Genomic DNA, 21135 nt, shown 5'->3' on the forward strand with positions numbered 1-21135 from the left:
AGGGGTCCTGGCTGATCTTGTTCTATCAAATGACTTGGAGGTTGCTCTTAATTCTTCAGGCCAAGTGAGTCCTAAATTAAGGGTAGAGGACTTTACAAATGGAGCTGAAGCCCAAAATAACATAGAGAAACTATTTCTTTTAAATGAATAAGTGGGTCAGCCATCAATTCAGGAATGGATTTCAGACTAAACTCAACTGACCAGATATGAAAAGGTCATTTCTCTCTTTCTTCTGCTGAGTGTTTTCTTGTACACTGTTGGCATTCATGTGCACGTGTGTGCGCGCATGCCCGAGCGCACTATATAAGGAAATGTTGAATCTTCTCACTGCAAGTTACTTACAGCCATAAAGATTTTGAGAACAGGAAGTCGGTGAAACAGGTAGTGAAATATCTATTCACAGAACTTTACAGGAAGTGGCTTAGTTTGATTAGAGGGGCTTTTGAATACTCTAGCTAGCAAGGGTGGCAATTTGAAGAAAATATGGGGAGGCAGGTAGGCTCCACCCCCATAATTGATCACAAGGAGAGGCACATTTGAATGACAATGCCCATCAGCTTGTGGGGGGTCCCCTTCAAATATTTTATGTAGGGGCCAAAGGGACCCCGGCCCCTCGGAGCTGGCTAGGCTCCAAAGTACCGTGAATCTCGTTCCATGAGCCCAGGAATCTTCTAGATCAGAGGCGGATAACCTGTGGCCCTGTAGATCGGGCATAGCCAAACTTGGCACTCCAGATGTTTTGGGACTACAACTCCCTTCATCCCTGACCACTGGTCCTGTTAGGTAGGGATGATGGGAGTTGTAGTCCCAAAACATCTGGAGGGCCGAGTTTGCCTATGCCTGATCTAGATGTTGTTGGAATCGTAGAATTATACAGTTGGATCATCTAGTCCAACCCCTGCAGAGCAGGAATCTTTTGCCCAATGTGGGGCTCAGACCCATGATCCTGAGATGAAGAGGGTTAATCTGAACTATCCCCAGATCCTATCAGCTCCAGCAAGCATGTTCAATAGTCAGGGAGGATGGGGATTTCAATGGCGCTGCTGTGAAGGGGAAAGAGTTAAATCCCCCCCCCCCCGGACTGCACAGTCCTAGTCCTGATCCCATTGCAGTGCCTGTTAAAGCAAAAACAAGATGAATGCGCAGATTGAACATATCACCTAACTTGGCCTTCGGATCAGCATTAGCAAATGACTAATGCTTATCTGGCGGCCAAATTTATGATATCAGTTATTAAAATGTTTACGAATTTGCATTTGGTATTCATTGTGTAAAATGATTATTCCAATTAGGTCCATATCTATCTAAGCAAAACAGGTATCAGAATCCATGTGATTGATTATGAATTCATATAATCATACCAACAGAAAGACGTGTATGAGGAAACAACATCCTTTATGTTTTATACATCAAAAGGCAAATCAAAATGTGTATTAAATCGTGTTCTGTACGTTTCAAGGCATAGTATCTAAAACCATTCTATGGAAATATATTGGTGTGCTCAAACATGGTTCCCCCCCCCTTTTAAAATAAAAATTGAACTTAATTTTTCCACAGTGCATGCTGAATTTGCTCTTTCAGATAGTGTAGGATTCATTCTTCTGTCTCAGTTATTGTGAGATATACTGAGTTGTACCCAAACAAGGGTGTGGGGAATTTTCCTGGTGAGCGATTCTGAGAGACTTTTCGTATGCAATAGAAACCCTCTTTCTGACCATTTTGATGTATATTTTTGTTGCAATAGGTTTGAGATTAAACCACAGATTGATTGCATTACTAATGCTTTCTCTTTCCTTGAACATGAATCCACTGTGTTATTTTTGTCTATTATTTGCTTTTAGCAGGTATTAAACTACGTAATTCTTCTTTCTATTTTTTTTAGTAAAGTTTATCATTAAAAATATTTTGCACTGTATAATCACACAAATGTAGCATTTAAAAAAGATTGAGTTGGGAATTTCTTTTGTTCTGTGTTTCCTGTTTAAGTAAGTCAATAAATGTTTTAAGACATGTATGTGAAGTAAATTCCAGACAGGAATTTGTGCTGTGCAGAGAGATTTTTTAGTCAGGGAATCTTTTAACTGGCCCTGGGCTGTGAACCAGCTTCTGCAACTTTAGAGAGGATGAGGCTTGGGGTGTGATGCCAGCCATGTCAACTCTCCCCCTATTTGTGGTCAAACAGGTTTGAAGGTTTTTATAGAGCTTCAAAAACCTGCAACATCTGTTTGACTGGAGGAAATAATGGGACTAGATAGATCAATATGTGTGTGCATAGATTATGAGCAACAATGGCTCTTTTATGTAACATTTTTTCTTAAACATTGTATATCTGCAATCCAGGTGTGGAAACCAGCTTTCGGTTCCATACAAAATTTTAAGCTTTTTTTCCCTTTTGGTATTGAATTGATGTAAAATAACATGAAGTTTGATCTGATGAATAATACATGAGACGTTGGGACAAGCCCAGGATGGCAGCTTATTTTTCATGTCAAACAATTCTTTATTTTTTATGGTACAAATTAAAAGTGACAGATCTGAAGCTGTTAAGAAATACACAAAGTGCAGCTTTACTGACCATACAGATATTGCTCTAGTTTAAGTACAGTTTTTGTCAGTTTTTAATTTTTTTTTTTTTAATGTTAAGCAACCTGTGCAGATAATTCAGCTTTGGTTTCAAAGTCAGAACAGTAAGGAACTTGAAATAACCAGTTTGGCTTCTTGGTCACAAGTCCTCCACATCGATTCCTTTGATTTTTTTTTCTTTTTAAAAAAGAAAAAGAAATGAAGAACACAACACAGTCCATGTCATTCTCTGCCACCTTTCCTGCTGCGAGTGCCATGCATGGAAAAGCAGGTCTCTTTTGTAGTGCCTCGTAAGTGACCCTGGTGACCATCCTGTAGATTATGAGTGCAAGACGTTAAGCCCCGCTGCTGCACAGCCCCCCCATTCACTTCCATGGAGCATGGGCTGGAGCCATGCTTCTGCTCCAGTGGAATGAATGGAGGACGCGCAAGAACAGAACTTACGAACTGCACCCGACAGCACATAGGACCAAAATATATATTTATATATATAAAATTAAAATTTTAAAAAAAGAACCACTTTCTCAACAATAAATAAACAAATGTGCCCCACATAATCTCAAGTCGGAAACAAGCAAACTACATGACAAAAAGCTCAGTACAAAATATTACTGAAACAGGTTTTTTTTTTTTTTACAGTCAAACATTTACATGGAAATTAATTTCCTTTATTTTTTTATTTTTTTAATTCCTTAATTCAGTGTTGCTCATGAGCTGGGTACAAGTAGAGTGCTGAGGTAAAACACTGATGAACAGTTTCTTTCTGTATTCTTTTTCTTTTCTTTTCTTAAAATAGTAACAGTTTAGTATTGCAAGATTGTCAGCAACATTTAGCCATATCTATACAATGTGCATATACCTACAAACATTGAGCTTTGGTCCAGCATTGAGAAGACGAGCAAAGGCATTATACATATTTCTTTTTGGTTATAGCTTGAGTACTTTGACACGCCTCTACTTGTTCCTTCTTAGCTCCTTTTTGCTTTCTTGGTCTGTTTACTCCTTCGTTTGCGTGATTAGAACATAAACTGAAAACTTCGGAATGGACTTGGTCTCTTTTTCTGATCTGTACACTCCAAGCCTCAACATTTCTGGCATCAAATCTGTTTCACACACCAAATTAACGTCTTTGTGAGAGATAATGTAGTGGTTTGTAGCAGGGAGCTGTTCCAGCGAGTGACTGTGTCCCATCCTTAGCAAAAAAAAATATTATTTAGGGCAGCAAACCTTAGGCTTTAGTGGGAAAAGATGCATCCAGAAATAAAGAACAAAAACCAGCTCAGTAACTCCTGCTAATTCCCTACGCAAAACTTACTTCTCTCCTCAGGGAAGGTAAACCTGACATGCCTCTGGCCCGGCTTGGATGCACTACTACTAATCCATCGCATTATGAGAAGCAGCCCAGCAGCCATGAGCAGGAGCTGGCAGCTTCTGTTTTCATTGTTGATGGATTGCAGATTGCCTTGCCATTTGATCCCAGACATGCTGCAGTTAATCTGGATGGAAACAAGCCTACTTCAAGCCACAATTTATGCATTTGGCTTGTTTTCACTAACCACAGTTCAGAAGAACCACGGTTTAGGATTTGGATGACAAACTAGACTGCAGTAATTCCAAAACAAAAGTGGAAGCTTCCAAGCTTCCTGTCTCCTCCCGGACACACTTGAGGAAGTGTGTGCATGTGTGTGTGTGAGGGGGGGGGGGTGTTGCCAGCTTTGAGAGAGATTAGAATCATTACGGTAATAGAAAACCATGGTTTAGCATTACATCTTAATGAAGCCATTATCTCCAGTAAGAAACAGAGTTGTTTTTTCCTCCACTATTTGCTAGCGTGCTATATTTTCGTCACTGCCCAAAGGTGGCTTCGTATATAATTGCTGTGTATATAATTTGAGCAGGATTCCATGAGCTGCTCATGGAAAAGCTTTCTTCCTGCAGTTCCTCAAGTGCCCTGGAAACCACTCTTGAGGGTTTGGGGGATGATTCCAAAGCAGCATAAGGGGCTGTGGTTAAAGGGGACGTTGACAGAACCCTAGTACACGTATGGGAATGTTCTAGGTGTGTGTACAGGGCTCTTTGGAGCCCAGAACAGATTTACAAATAGAAATAATAAATATTGTTTGGGGAGAGGAAAAAAAAATCTCCCTATACCTGCAGCCTTTATGAGTTACATATACATATAAGAATTTGTTCAGGCACTCCGTTATGCCTCCGAGCAAAAAAACTGATTGTTAAAAACGAACCTAACACTTTCCCTTGTAAAAATAAGTGATAACAACCAGAAAAAACTATTAAAAAGAGAACATTATGACATGTTAATGGTTCCATGAGTACAAAGATGAAAATCAAAAAACTTGTTTCATGATGGCAATTTATTTCATTTTATATTATCACCGTCCTAACTTACACAATTTCAGTGTGAAGTTTAGAAAGGAAATAGTTTCTGTCTAACTGTTGCTGTGATGGTTTTAAGTGTTTTATACAGTCTTTGGTTAATGTTGCTTCCTGGAAATTTCACCCCCCCCCCCCGTTCCATTGAAGACTTTTTAACTGTTCCATGGAGAATCTGACATCTAAGTTTTTAAGCAGCAAATGGCTAGTATATTTTTGCTTCCAGGAGCAAGGCTCTGGTTTTGACTATATTTGAGAATGGAAAAAGGAATGACTGAGGGAGATGGGCAGAGAACTAGGAGATGGGCTTTCAAACTTCTACGAGCTCTTGACAGTTTTCTAGATAATTTGTGGCTGGTCTCCTGATACTCCTGACAGTTTTAATTTCAAGTTCATCATAACTAGGGTGCAGATGGCAAGCTTTGTTGTTGTTTTTTTTAAATTAAGCTGCTGTTGTTAAAACTGAATTTTGGCAGTTATTGATTATCAGGGCCAGATGATGGATGTGAACATCTGTACTAAAATCCAGACTTGACATGGGACTTTTTCCAACCCATGGCCAATCCAGAAATGTAATCATTCTTACCTACTGCAGTAGGATTTAAATTCATGATTTCAATTACGAAGAAGCACACCCTTTGCTGTAAAGCAAGTTCAGACCTCAGCCTACAAGGCTCGCAGTGGAACTATAGGTGTTCATAGGCAGAAGAAATAGTCAGTCCTATGATCACATTGCTAACATGAGCAGAAATCGACTCTCTGCCAAAAACAAACAAAATAAAAACCTAAAATGCACAGGCTTTGTGAATAGTTTGTACATGCCCATCATGAATCACCATTTCTTGCCTCTGATTTGTTCAGAGCTTGGAATTAGAGTCCTCTTTGCTTTATTAATTACATCTAACCTCAGTATACATTATTTTTTTCTGTCTGCACACTGTTAATTTCTTTTGTATGAAGTGTATGCTTACATAGTTTTCATAAGGGCTTTAGTCAACTATTTCTAATTTGGAGGGCAAATGTTCATTTGGATCATATGATCAGTTTTTCCAAGGCAGGGAAATATTTTGTGACGTGCTCATAGTGGCCTTCTTATGAATGCAGCCAGCATTTGCTTGGCCACTGACCATTTTCCTGGCATGCGGTGCTTGGAAACACAAACCACCAGATAATTCTGCTGCGCAAGCTCAACTGAAATGAAGCATGGATGATGCCCCTGGTGACAATCTGAAAACTGAGGACTGGATCCAAAGCCCGTTGAAACAGGTGAAACTGCCTATGTTGCGTCCAGTCTGCTTTAGACCAGCCGTTTAACCATCTCCTCTTACTTTCCAGTGAGAGAGGGAAGAACCTGTATGGGAGGTGGGACCTTTAAGGCTACAGATTCTGTGGATGAATTGACTCTCAGTCACACGTGATGAGTTGTGTTGAAAAAGATGAGTAACTTCAGATTTACACCATGGTGAGGTGGAGAAGTATTGTACAATGAAATGACAGATTCTAATGCATTTTGAGAAGCCTGGAGCAGGATGTAACACAGATTTCTATCTAGGACCCTGAATCCAAATATTACGGGGATGTGGGGATAAAGATATGAACTTTGTTGCTCTGGCTTTATGTACCCTTTTGACTGAATGGCCATGAAGTTTTGGATGACAGCCAAGATACGTGTCAGTGATTTCTGCTTCCGGGTCCCAGTTCAAAAATTAGGTAACAAGTCATATTAAGTAATTCAGTCAAATCTGGCATTCACATAATCCCTTCTGTGTCTGTGCACAGTTCTGAAAGTAGCACTTGCCAGAGGGGGGGAGAACAGAATAACAGAATAACAGAATTGTAGAGTTGGAAGAGACTTTGAGGGTCATCTAGTCCAATCCCCTGCGATGCAGGAACAAACAAACAAACAAACAAACAAACAGTGAAAGTGGAAACAGTAAAACGAAAGTTAGAGATGCAGCAGTTTGAGGGGGGAAATCCTTGTTATGTTCTTACATTTGCCATCAGCTTGCTTTTCAATAGAATCCCAAGAAAGTTCTTTGGCTATCAGACTTTGGAGAGAAATTGCTTCATATAGATAGAACCATAAACAACGATGCAGTATATTGGACCACGTGTGCATTTTATATTTATATTACAAAAGTAGCTTTGGTAACCTCTCCTAGTTCGTGGCCAAAGGACAGCGTAAGTGGCAAGTTGTATACTGTAAGCGAAAGTTCAAGTTGCTCAATATGTCCTTATAATGTCATCATTACACTGCATAATTTAAAAAGTCCACGTCTTCACACAAGAAATTTAAATGGTGTTGGGATGGAGAAGGCAGCCAAAACAAAGTGTCAACCAAATTTGAATCAGAACTGCAAATAAATAAGATCTTCGGTTAAAAAAATAAAGCAAACCCCACCGTTTAGAGAAACAGTCATTTTGGCACGCAAACGTTTGGAGATCACAAAACTGTGTATGCCAAACAAGAGGGTTGAGAATCGTAGCTCAAACCAAGTGTAGCATACTCATGTGCTGAACATGTGGGAGAGGATGCAGGGGGAAAAGAGAGTCCTGTATTATTATTATTATTTTCCTCTTTTTGCAAAGTACAAATGTAAAAATTCATAACACAATGTAGCGCTCATAAAAGAGTAGACTAACAATCTAGTTTTCAATGCCATGTTTCTGACTTTGGTTAATAGTTTTCATAGTGAAGAAGCACTTGATACCTGAAAGGCTACAATCACTCCTCCAGGTGGCAGGCTTGCACTCTCTCTCCTTTAAAAACAGTTAAAGGTTTTGCTGTTGCAGTTGGGTTCTTTTTCCATAAAACATGTTCACATTTTCATAATATACAGGAAAAAGTAAGCAGTTATTTGGTTTACTTTAAAGTCCATTTAAAAAAAACACTGGCTTATTTTGGAACTAGTTCTACCACATACACACACACTAAGTGCTGTGTAATTTTTTTTGTATTTTTTTTCTGTTTGTTTTTATCTAGGAAAACCCACAGACATTTATAAATTGTTCTGTCCATCTTGTAGCTTTCTGAGTCTTTTACTTACAAGGATGGTGAAAGAGCATCTTTACAGAGTTCAAATGTTTAAAGTTTTGTTTGTTCGTGTGTGTTCTTCCTTTAAATCTATCAGTTTAAGAGTTTTCTTCCAGAGAGTCTGTTAAGGGCTCCATTGGGGCTGCTGTCGCAGGCTCGTGCTGTTTTAGGCGTTTAATTGTGTTCTTCAGTGCTTGCCTCTTGTTGCAGAACCAGACTCTAACTACTTCCCGGTCATAGTTCAGTTTCTCTGCAATTTCCGTCATTTCCTGCCCAGAGGGATGCGTGTTCTTCTCAAAATGGGCATTCAAGATCTCAAGAGCCTGCGGCGTGAATGAGGTCCGCCTCTTGCGCTTTTTGGATGGTTCACTTCCAATAAATTCAGTGAGATTCTGCATGCCTGCCCGATGGCGGGCCTCAGCCTCAGCCATCCATCGTTCAAGCACCGGCTTTATCTTCTGGGCACTTTTAGGGGTGATGTCCAGCTTTTCAAACCTGGCAGGATACAAAAGGCCAGGGTTCAGTTTGGCTGTCAGACTGCTAGCTATAGTGTTCTCTTGGGCTTCCTGTGGTAGGAAAAAGTGGCTTCTCAGGATGGTGTGTCTGAGGGGAAAATTGAGAAAGAAGAGTCTTACACTGATGCTCTGCCAGCTGGGACTTCCTGCCTACCTGCCTAATCGACTGGCAGAGGATATTTACAATGGATTATGAAAACTATCAGTTCTACAAATATATAGATATCTATTTAAACAAACAAAAACAATCACAGTGACAAAATGCTGTCAGAATGCTACTTCATATACCCAGTGTTCCAGAGATCCATCTACATTCAGTGGCTCACGTGGATCTTTGGTTCACATTGGAAGATACTGATCACATGCATTAAGCCTTAATGATTAAAGAAGGTGCATACAGATCAAGCGCCTTCATTTAAGTGGATAGAACTCTGTGCATGCTCTGAGTTCTCACTTCTGTTACTACTGTCAAAGGCACATATTTCAGATTTCAAAGCTTTCTCCCCCCCCCCTTCAAAATCCTATACACAATATTCAAGCTTAACACAAAAGCTAAAAACAGGAAATGACATCAGTGGCATTTTGTTTCATTTTTGCTTCTACTGGGATCTTGTTCCCTTCCTGTAGCATATTGCTCGAATGCTGCTGTTTTAATTTCACAAAGTGCCTGTTAGCCTCTGAATTTCAGGTTTCCTTTTCCTTTTCATTTTTAAGCAATTTTCACTGTATGCAAGTTAACACCGTGTCCCTTCTCTGGGTAGGAAAAGAATTCCCAAAGCTGTTGCTGTCTTCAGTTCAAACAGCTGGACACATTGTAATTACCTTCAATACCTCCACAAGTAGTTGCACTAAAAGAAACTCATGCCTTCCAGATGAAACCCAGCATAATAGTGGACTAATATACTGTGGTCTCAAGCTGGGTTTATTGTGGGATGTCTGCACACTGTGCCGAATGATATCATTTCCTGTAAATGAGGTCCTCTATGTATCATTTTGCCATCAAAAGTCCTTTGCTAGACCAGATTTTACAAATCTCCCACGCCATCAGGAAAAAGAAAACTATACTGAGGACTTTAGTCTTTGTAAAGCATGTCCAGTTCAAGTCCTGCGTCACCGGTTGACTTAACAAATGACTCTTTTTGTAGTTTTATAAATTACATTCATTCATTTTGCAGTTTCCAATTAATATTCCCAATATAGGTCTCAGAATGTAATACTTTTGCAGAAGTGCCATTGCCCTTGAAAGAATGTGCTCCATTTATAACGGACTTGGTGGGGTTGACTTCTGGCCCTCCAAATACTGCTGGACTACAAGTCCCATCACCCCTGACTATTGGCCATTCTGGCTGGGGCTGATGGGACTTGGAACCCTTTAACATCTGGAGGAGACCAGGGCCTTAGCTAGGGGGTGGTGAGGTGGGTCCCTGCCAGGGGCGCAGATGACTAGAGGGCGGAAAATTGGCTATAAATATGTCTATAAATATAAATATTGATTATTGCCTCATAAGAAATGGTTATAAATAGAGGGCGAAGTGAATGGGTGGGTGGGTGGGGGTTGGTGGAGAGGCGGAAGGAAGAGCTAATTTGTCTGTGGCTAGGGGGCGCAATCTGGACGGTTCTGCCAGGGGCACAAGATAACCTACGGTAGCTACGGCTCTGGAGGACACATACGTTCCCCATCCCGGATGTACATGCTTGCGATGGGCATATACATGTTCATGTTGAACAGTACATGGAAACCATTTCCCTTAAATGTTAATTACAAGAGCTGGATGAACAAGCCCTTTGAAATCCCATTGCAGTTGAAGGGATCTTAACACATTTTTTGTAAAAAAAAAAAAAAAATTACTAAAGGAAGTGGTTCCTAGATTGGCTAACATGTTGGGTTTGACTGGATTGAAATTCCTGCAGTCAGCAGGCTAGCATTGGGTGAGCCACCACCTCCTAAACGAAACTTGCAAGGCTGCTGCTAAGACAAAATGAGATGACTCCTGAGGTCCTGGGAGCAACTGTGGGGTAATTAAATTGTGAATCACAGCTCAAGACCCAAGGAACTCTGGGTTTGTTCAAGAAACGTATGTCTACAGATTTCTCTCCCATTGTCTGCCTATTCAGCTATTTAGCACTGTCACATTAGCATTTAATAGAAAACTCTAGTGATTCGCATTGTCCCCCTGTTCAGCAAATTTGAACTTGGACAAAGTTGAGGAATTCATCAGCCATTGGGAAAAAGTTTGTGGATAACGTTGTGTTCAGGACAAAAGGAGTGGAATATATAATATATATCAGTTAAACTGAATCGCAATGCCAAAGCCACCAGTGGCCTTAAATATTTCAACTACCTGGACAAATTATTGGAATATCGTTCCCATTTCCCAGTTAGATTACGATGCTCACGAGACTGAGAATTCCACCATCATCCATCCTACATAGGCCATGAATTGATGATCTTCTACCTCCATGTTCACCAAAATTGTCAAACAATTGCTCTCTGCCATGCTCATAATACCTATCTGTGCCTAACCCCTGACCTGAAGCCTACTGGACTCTTTGCGCAACCCATCATAATGCTGTCCTTTGCTTGACCCATTTTCCATCAAGTTTGTCATCTTTCTTCCTGTTGCCTAAGTGGCAGCATCTCATGTACTGTAGGTGGCAGTGGGGAGAAAAATTCTCTATCTGTTCCTGTTGCAAAATTGCTGGCCCCTGTGAAGGGTTGGCCTAGACAGCTGTTGGTGATTGCTTAATTATGGGATCGATCCTGGCATAATTTTGTCCATTTACCTTTTTTTGCATATATAGTGCAAAATTTATCAGGCAGTCGCTACCATGTCACTAAGCTGTTGCCAATTTTGTGGCATGGTAAAGCACTGCAATGTTTTATTTAGTCATGTAAGCTATCTGTAGGTTTAAAAAAAGATACATTTTGGTCATTTCCTCTACATATCTGCAACAATATGTGACTGCAGGTCTCTTAAACATGGAATTAAATCCAGTCATATTTTTTGTTCAAGGAATTTCATATATTATAATTCCAAGCATTCAGATCTGTGTTGAAGTCCAGCATCACCGAAATCTTCCAAGGGATTTGCCATGGACTTCAAAGGGATATGTGAAGCATCCCATGTAGTTAGCAGCTGTGCATTAGACGAAACAAAAAACTGGGATGATTAAACCAAGCACATGTAAATCCAGCTGGGTGGATTTATAGTACCATGTCACGGTGCAATGCAAAAATATAAAATAGCAGTTGCCCTAAAAGCAACAACAACCCTCTTTTTGTTTAGGTTTCTTCTACCAATTGACCACTGAGATGAAATAAAATTAAAGTTAAATAACAGGGAGTGGGGAGGAGAGCCATTTTCATAACAATTGTGTGACTTGTTCGTGTTGGTGCTTCAGTATGTGATGTCTGGAATAACGATATACAAGTCTTGAAACAAATTTCGCAGCAGTGGTATCCTTGTATAGACTGAATAAAGGTTATTTTCTACAGGGAGGTATCTTATAAGAAAAAACAGTAGGGGACACCATAGAAGTGAGAGGATCCTATGGAGCTTTTTGTATTTAACAACAATCAATGGGTTTTATGGAAAATCATTGAGCAAAATGTGAGCTGCAAGCTCACTACCCCATACTGATGTTATTTATAACCTTAGTCTTAAACTGCAGGAAAAGTACATTTCCGTTCTATGGGGAATACATTAAAAGTATAAAGAGCAGATAAAAAGACAGAGCATTTCATGGATCACCAAGAACAAAATCCACTTAAATGAGCTTAGAGTTGGTTTCTTGGCTTTCACTGATGGAGGAGGACTATGAGGCATTGCCCAAGAGAAAAAAGCTGTTACCTAAGTGTGTTTGTTACCTCATGCATAAACATGGGATTAGTGTAACACACACACATGAAGACATAGGGACTTTGCTCCGAAGACCTTTAACTCTGTCAAGACTGCTTTTGGTTTCATTATTTTGTCACTCTCCGGGCATTATTCTTTCCCCGACTTGAATCCCTGCTTTTTTGAAACACTGGAGAGTGATATATGATTAATCCCAGAAAGTCTGAAAAAAGCCATTATGGCTTTATATAGATTCCCTGCACTCTCCTCTGTATCATTCGGGAAAATCATCATTAACATCTTAGATGTGAAGTGCGAGCTATGGTACTACAGGCTTAAACCTGGCAGGGAAGCATCCATGAAATATTTGTTCAGTAACCCCATCTGTAGAAAATGGCACAGTATGAAGAGGGTCAGCTGGTGTTTCTGCAGTAGCGGCGGCAGCAGCAGGGTCTCCTGTTCCACTACTGAATTATGTCTCAAGGCCAGGAACATATTTATTGTTTCCTACTTGTTACAAAAGTAAAGGGTGGGGGGAAGGAGATGAAAGTTATTTTAAGGACGTGTGCTGAAATATATCTACTCCATCACAAGAGCATCCACTCGTTTCTCTACGTCTTCCGTACAAAGGAGCTCTTTTCCATGGACATGTGATTAAAGCAATAAAGGCAGCAGAAGAAGCAATAATAAGCCGTGAGAGAGGGGCCTGGAGAAATGAGCATTTGCTGTGTATCTTGTTACCTGCAGATGGCAGACTGGCTGTAGGCTGGACCTTCTGTGGCACTTAGAGCTTGACCAACTTGCGTCTGGGTGAGACCAAGTGACAGGCGTCGGATTTTAAAAGCTTTGGCAAATTCTCGGATTTCCTCAAGGTTCACCCCATCCACCTCGCTGGAGGCTGTCTGGGGATCTGTCGAAATACAAGAAAAGGGTTTGAATTCTTCATTGCATATAAAATGGAATTAGCGTAACCTCCGTTATTGGCATGGCTGTGGGAAGCAAACAAAAAGATAGAGCAAAGGCACTGGATGCCTCCCTGTTGCCAACTTAGGGCGAAAGGAGTCATGGTGGAAAGCATTAAAAACAATGCCTGCTGACCAGATATTTCATAGTGCTTGTATGGGAGACAGTTGGGGGCCTTGCCCAGTCAGCCCCTGAATCATTCTCAAAGAGTTCATCCAGTAAAACTAGTTCCTAGTAGGTTTGGGGAATAACTAAAGAGAGAACCGATTTTGGGAAATGTGTTAACTTAGTAAAAAGGCAATGGATATTTTGTTCTATTTTGTCTTTAAAAAAATGCATCACAAAAACTATCTTCAAGGTGTTTGGGTCATTTAACTAGACAGTGCTCGTACACTGGACCCTTTGCAAGATTTTTGTTGTGCATCACCCCAAACAGTGGCCCGTTAGGGTGATGCAAGCACAACCTGAAAATAGCAACACTGACACCTGCTTTATTTTTTCATTGGGCCCTCAGAAGATAATGCTCATAATGCTGCGAGAATAAATTGGTCTTCTGCCTCCGTCGCAATGTACTGACACAGCTTTTGTCCCTGAAAGGGCACATAATAAAAGCTATCTAGCAGAGGAAGGCTCCTTTGGTGCTGGAAATGCGGTCAATTTAGGACTTATCAAGGGAAATGACACAACAGTTGGAGGTGGTACCCCCCCCAACCCCCCCCCTCAGCAACTGATCCCTTGCTAAATGAAAGCATTCCTGAAGCCAGCAGAGACAGCATGGGACTGGGATAGTGGAATATTTCAAAGCGTTGTTCACTCCTGCGTATAGTGAAGCCATTCCCTTGGCACAATGTCTCTATCATTTATCACCTCATTCCTGAGATGTTCCAATGTGAAATATTTTTACCACAAGAATCATTTCATTTCTCTAAATGCAAGTCATCAGTGGTCCAGACTTGGCTACAATTCAGTGTGCAGACCACCGTCTTATGCTCACAACTATTCTCAGTCTTATTGTAGAACTGCTGCAGGAAAATTGCTATTTATCAGGCTGATGTTCAAAATTCTACTGACTAGAATTCCCTACAAATTCTCCTAACCCATCATAGAGTTTTTGTATCAAATTCTTAGTCTAGATTGACTAGGATGGAGTGAACATTCTGAAAACGGGCAGAGAGGGAACTGAGGCTGCCCAGCTTAATGCTGTATTGTTTTTAATTAGTGCTGTATTGTTTTTAACACTCAATTGGAAGCCGCCCAGAGTGGCTGGGGAAACTCAGCCAGATGGGCGGGGTATAAATAATAAATTTATTATTATTATTATTATTATTATTATTATTATTATTATTATGGCATCTGGTTAAATTGTATTTCAAGTATCATCTATTTGCATTGCTAATTGTTATGTGATGAGGTGCCAGAGTTTTGTGGGTGCGAGGCACCCATGATTCCTGGGTTTAGCAAAAGTTGGAATTAATCAAGGTTTGATTAAACTGTGCCAAATGCTGTTGGATGCGGCTTATGCTAACGAGCCAGACCAGCCTGTCAGGGCTAGCTGAGTGTAAGCCATTAAGAAACAGAGGCCTGTGAAGGCTTATCAAGGAAACCATCAAGAGAGAGCAAGGACTGCCAGGCAAGGAAGACAGGGGACCCTCCGCCAGCTGTGTGTTGGTGGGCAGAGACCAAAGGGGTTTAGGAGTTCAGGAAGGATCAACAGGGGGGGGGGAAGTGGCCAGTTTTGCAAGTGATTTGGGAAGCAGAAGAAGGGGCAGAGCACCCTGTGGGCTGGCTAGGACAAGCTGTGAATGCAGTGCTGTGCTTATGGAGGAGACCAGAGCCTCTTGGGGTATGGATGCTCTAAACTCTCTCCATCTGGGTTCAAGTGTGTATGTGTGTGTGTGTGTGTGTGTGTGTGTATATATATATATATATATGCAAATAAAACCATATATCATAAAGACACCATAGCTTTCACTGTGTCTTATTTCCAAAACGAAACACAGGCCCTGGGTAGGCACCTGGATCCCCTGAAATCTTGCGGATTGGGGTGGCATGTATCATAAACTCTACAGAACATAGATGGGGGCTTTTTTCATGGTGACCCCGGGGTTTTTGTGCTTTCCCTATAGATCTCCCGTTTACAGGCCAGGCCTGATTTAGCTACAGCAGCAGAACTGCACCTGCGTCTCAATTGTGTGCCGACCAACTAATTAAAACTCAGAAGTGGGGTACAGGACATGTTATAGTGAGCCTGCCAGAGAGAATGGCCTCCCTGTGCAACTGTTTCCTTCCCCGGCCACCACGTTGTGAGGTTTTGTTCCCTTTCCATCTGCTAGCAGGAATATGGGTAAAAGCACAAAGACTCACAAGTGTCACATGATAACTGTTTCTAACTGTTACAGGCAGGGATGGGTTTCTACAGGGAGACCATTTTTGCTTATTTCCTCGCAATTACAACACGATCTCTCTTTCCCCATACATCTGCCTTGGCCTCCTTTCTCTGCATGGTTTTCTGCTACGCTGTTTACTGTGCCACAAACTTTTTAATTGTCTAGTTCACATATGGACAAATTCTTAGCTACTGTGCCAAATGGCGCACACCAGCCAGGTATCACGGTTTGTGCCCCTGGATTATCTAGATCTACTTTAATCTGAATTCAGACCTGTTTTCAGAACTGAATCGGTCTTAGTCACCCTGAAAGATTATCACCAGGGAGAAATAGGAGTACCACCCTGTTACTTCTGCTCAATCTCTCAGCAGCTTTTGATATCATTGATCATGGTATCCTCCTGGACTGACTCAGCGGGACTGGGCATTGGAGTCAGTCTGTGGGGCCACATTCAGAAGTAATGCACATTGCATTAAAAAATTCTAACTTAGGCCTAAAACTTACCGGCAGTTTGCAGCCTCTTGCATTTGCACCATTCAGCAGTCAATGACTTGCTTATTTTTCCAGTTGTACTTACAGGTACTTCACAAAAGCAAGGAAGAAAAGTTGGGATGGAGAAAATGAAAAAAGGATAACAAGAAGGCTATACTTACTGCTGACTAACTGGCCAACACTCAAAGCTGAAGATGAGGAGGAGGAAGAAGAGGAAGAGGAAGCCTGCCGCACGGGGCTCTGAGACATAGATGCTTGACTGTGAGCTAAATGTAGGAGATTGGACTGGGATGCTGCTTGCCCCACCTGCGTCTGGGAGGGCTGGTGGAGCTAAATGCAAAGTTAAAGAAACAAACAGTCAGCAGAGAGACAAGAATTGATAAGGTGCTGTCATTGTACTATGTTCTCTGTCTGGCACAATGCTCTTAATATTAAAGATTCTTTATTTATTTATATCCCACCCCTTCGACTCTTGTGCCAGTAGTTGGATATTGTGGTGGGCCAGAGGAGGACTAATAAGAGACAGGCCATGTCATATATCCAATCTGCAACCAAACCCCCTATCTGTCCTAGTGTAGTCACTGCTGGAAGTGAACCTGTCTGTAGCAGACACCGTGGGGTCTGAATTTAAAGAACTAGATCCCAAGTTAAGATTCTTAACTTTGAATACAACATTTTAAAATTAACTTTGAAATCTAAACATAAACTGTAATGCGAGATTTATTTATTTATTTTGTTTGTTATCTCAGAATAGTCTTCTTGTTTTTTTTTTTGTTTTTTTTTTTTGAGTACTACAATATATCCAAACAATATATCCAAAACAATGGGAGAAATTGGAAGGATCTCAAAAGAGAAGGCAGACAGGGACTGGAAGGTGTTTAAAAGATACTTGCAAAACTATATCGAAAAATCAGAACTCCTATTAGAATAAACAAGTTTCATTTCAAATATTGGAATACTAAATAAGATGGATAACAATGTGTAATAGAAAAAGAAGTATGAAATTAGGTTAAAGGTGTGTGAAAGAAAGTAATAGAAGTGGAAAGAAATTGCAATTGAGTAGATTGGAAGTCTAACACAAAGGGTGAGGGGTGGTGGATGGTAATGGGAATTATCTGTGGGATTGAGTGTAGGTATGTTGTAGGTATGTTGTATGTATGTAGGTATGTTGTATGAAATGTATGTTTGTATGTGTATTAATGTTGAATTATTTTAACAACAAAAATTTATTTTAAAAAAATCAAAAAAAAAATCAGAATAGTCTTCTTGATGTATATGTGACTGTACAGTCTTGACCTCTCCTAGAAAGTAAGGGCATGATCAGCCAAAGTTAAATCCTTCTAGGTGAGCTCTGTTGATCTGAATGGGAGAGTTAAGCATTGTACTTAAATATCTCCTACTGCATCAAAAGAGCTACTTAAAAGTGGATAACTTCAAATGAATTGTGTCCTAAATAGCGCATATACGCAGAAGAAGAAATTTGTGCAAACTGTTAGCCTTTCTAATATCAATGGAACAATAAATGAATTCAGACATGAACTTCCTTCTTACATTCCCTCCTCTCCCGGAAATATGACTGTATTACAAATAAAGGATGATGGATTATAACATGAGATAGAACATAAAATGCACAGGCAATCTAATATGTGTTTTATTAATTTAATATAACCCAAAGTGGCTAACTGGTTGCTGTTGAAAAAATAACAACTTGAAAATGTATTTTTGAACTATTCAGATATATATCCATTCAAGCACGGCAAATCAGATTACTTGGTGGGTGTTTTTAAATAATAAATGTAATTTGGCTGTGTAAATTACTCTGCAAGCTTTTTACCATGATGATGTCTTTGTGGGTCAAAAAGCAAAATCATTTTAGCATTTCAAGATTCACGTAACTGAGTGTCCTCTAAAAAATGGTTATGTTTATGGATATTTCATTTGCTCTGTATGCTTCAGACACAGAACTGTGTTAACTAGTGAAACGGGGGTGCTGCAGTGTGTCAATCTGAGTGGGTGAGTGTGCTTATGTGAAGAGAATTTGTAGCTCTGGCTGTGTTTTCCAAACTCTATTGAAACCCTTCACAACTCAGATCAAGGTAGCTGCTTCATTATCACGCTCCGCAGTGAATCAGCATCCTCAGAGGTGGAGAAAAAGCCTTTCAGGAATGAGGAACCATTTGACTACACTGCCATTTCCCCAATAGCATGTTGATTTCAGGTTAGGAAGGAATGGGAGAAGAGCAGGAAAACTTCAAAATAAATAAAAACAAACATATGGGATGAGGTTCTGTTAGCTGAGAGTGGGTGGATGATAAAGTAATCTTGTATGATGCCTAATGGCACACACCAGGTAGGAAAGGAGGGCCCAGGTAGGCATCAGGGATTGCACCTCTGGGCTGGCACTACCCAAATGAGAGTATAATCTGAACCATGAAGATTTTCAAGCTGTTGTGCACCTGAAGTGCTGGTCACAAACAACAGAGAATTGGGACACTGGACTGGGTGGAACTTTGCTCAATCCAGCAAAACCTTATGCTTTAGAGCAGAGCTTTCCAAACTGTGTGTTGCGACACATTAGTGTGTTGGCTGCAGTGTGTAGGTGTGTCGTGCAAACACTGGAAAGGTGTTAGTTTAACCTCCAGTTTGCTAGCAAAACTGAATTACTTTGTTGTGAAATGGTGCATGTCCAAGAAGTGTGTCACCAGCATGAAAAGTTTGGAAAGCTCTGCTTTAGAGTGTGCCTATTCACCCAAACAGATTGGATGGGATACAGCTAATCAGGGCCAGAGATACCTGAAACAATAAAGAAAAAGAGGGAATGCATATTCCTCCTTAGAATTTCCTTGATGGTTGAGTGGCTGAAGGCTTGATCTCTGCAGCCCTGAGCCTCTTTCTTAAGATGGAGAATATACCATAACAACTGCTTGAACATTCCAAAAGTGCATCTGATTATATATGGAATATAAAGTCTGTTGCATAAGACAACAAACTGGCAGTTGTGGAGTTAACGGAGGGCTTGGACACCATTTTGGGCTGAAACTGAAGGCCGCCTTTATTTGCCCCTCCTCCTTGCCCAACACCCATGCCCAAAGAGTGACGGTGGGGAGGAAAATGCAAATCAATATCTTTTAACTATTTCTCGGTTAATTTAAATGCTACATTCATCACTTACCTGTTGGCCTGGTTTGAGTGGCGAAAGTGTGATTCCCTGGGTGTTGATCACTGGCAATATCTGGTTCCCAATGACTGTGGCAATGATTTGCCCCTGGGCATTGGTCAGTAACTGTGGTGTAATTGGCTGCACTTGAAGGCCCTGAGCTCCTCCGGCTGACTGGTTAGATGAGACTGGATTAGGCATCAGTGGGATTGTTCCAATGATCTACAAGAAAGAAAACATGAAATTCTATAGGTTACAAACATTTAATAGTAAAGGTTTACAATCATAGTTTTTCCAGTAGTGATGTATGGAAGTGAGAGCTGGACCATAAAGAAGGCTGATCGCCGAAGAATGGATGCTTTTGAATTCTGGTGCTGGAGGAGACTCTTGAGAGTCCCATGGACTGCAAGAAGATCAAACCTCTCCATTCTGAAGGAAATCAGCCCTGAGCGCTCACTGGAAGGACAGATCGTGAAGCTGAGGCTCCAAGACTTTGGCCACCTCATGAGAAGAGAAGACTCCCTGGAAAAGACCCTGATGTTGGGAAAGATGGAGGGCACAAGAAGAAGGAGACGACAGAGGACGAGATGGTTGGACGGTGTTCTTGAAGCTACAAACATGAGTCTGACCAAACTGCGGGAGGCAGTGGAAGACAGGAGTGCCTGGCGTGCTCTGGTCCATGGGGTCACGTATATAGTATGTATATGAGCAACGAACTCTGGCCCAAAATACACACATTTTGACTGGTTTAGAAACTGGATGGTGTACAATCAGTATTTGAAGTTGTGGCCATGTTTGCCAAATGGTATCAGATAGAAATCTTCAGCCATTTTCAAGCTGGGTTCTGTGGAGCCCTGGGCTACATATACAAGTTTGCCCACCATTACTGATATTCCCCTGCACTGCTGAATTGCGAGTCAATTTAGGACTTATCAAGGGATAAGTGCTGGATGTGTTTTAAGCAAACAATTAGAAACATGTTTGGCAGTGGTTCCAGTGAATAAAGATAAAATGTAAAGGACCCCTGGATGGTTAAGTCCAGTCAAAGGCAACTATGCCCTGATAAAAAATTTGAAAAACTATGGGGGAATCTTTGGCCACTTTTAAGCAAGTGGACTGTGAGATGATTTGGTTAAAGTCCTTGTTGTGAAGGGCAGCATGCTAATATGTGACCTACTCTATACTCGTATCAAATTATATTGATATTTGTAATATATAGGATTTTTAAGATTCGAGAATTATAAGAAGCCATTTAGGCCACCACCTGACTAAATTGAAGCCAAACCGTACTTAAGCACACAAAATTGCTCCCAAACCTACTTTTAATATTATCCATGGCAGTTAGTCCACAAGGTAAGCATCTGACAAAATTTATGGCTCCGACATGAACCATGTCATGCCAAAATACTTTTATGGAAGCTCCTACACAACAACATTAAAAAAAATATGTTATGAGTGAGTGGCAAGTAGCAATCCAATATGATGACATATTCTTGTCTAGCATATGCTGAGCTTTATCCGGAGGTTGTGGGTGGGAATGGGGTCTTGGGAAGAAATAAACAAGACCTCAGGGATGTTTTGTACGCTCTGCCTTTAAACAGCTCCATTGATGCAGAGTTCAAATTATCAATTGTCTATAACAAGGAAAGATTGTGGTCAGCCTAGTGTGGGCATTCTATCTTTACTTCAACAAATGTTACCAAATGAAAAGAATTATCTTTCTTTTTCACGCTGTCAGCAGAAGCCTTGTGAAATAAATAAATAAATAAAAACA

General features: G+C 40.7%; 1 protein-coding gene across 2 annotated transcripts in view; it reads right to left on the minus strand.

Moving 5' to 3' along the window:
- Nucleotides 1-2549: 2549 nt before the first annotated feature.
- POU6F2 (POU class 6 homeobox 2) overlaps nt 2550-21135 on the minus strand; it is a 305677-nt gene continuing 287091 nt past the window's right edge. For both annotated transcript variants that reach the window (XM_083407054.1, XM_083407055.1), the window contains exons 7-10: nt 19377-19583; nt 16366-16534; nt 13104-13272; nt 2550-8611 (exon numbers count right to left, since the gene is read on the minus strand). In XM_083407054.1, coding sequence (XP_083263180.1) covers nt 8107-8611; nt 13104-13272; nt 16366-16534; nt 19377-19583 — 1050 coding nt within the window. In that variant the 3' untranslated portion in view covers nt 2550-8106. The remainder of the gene's footprint in view (nt 8612-13103; nt 13273-16365; nt 16535-19376; nt 19584-21135) is intronic.

The sequence above is a fragment of the Podarcis tiliguerta genome (assembly GCF_965153285.1).
Source record: "Podarcis tiliguerta genome assembly, chromosome: 12".
Classification (NCBI taxonomy): domain Eukaryota; kingdom Metazoa; phylum Chordata; class Lepidosauria; order Squamata; family Lacertidae; genus Podarcis; species Podarcis tiliguerta.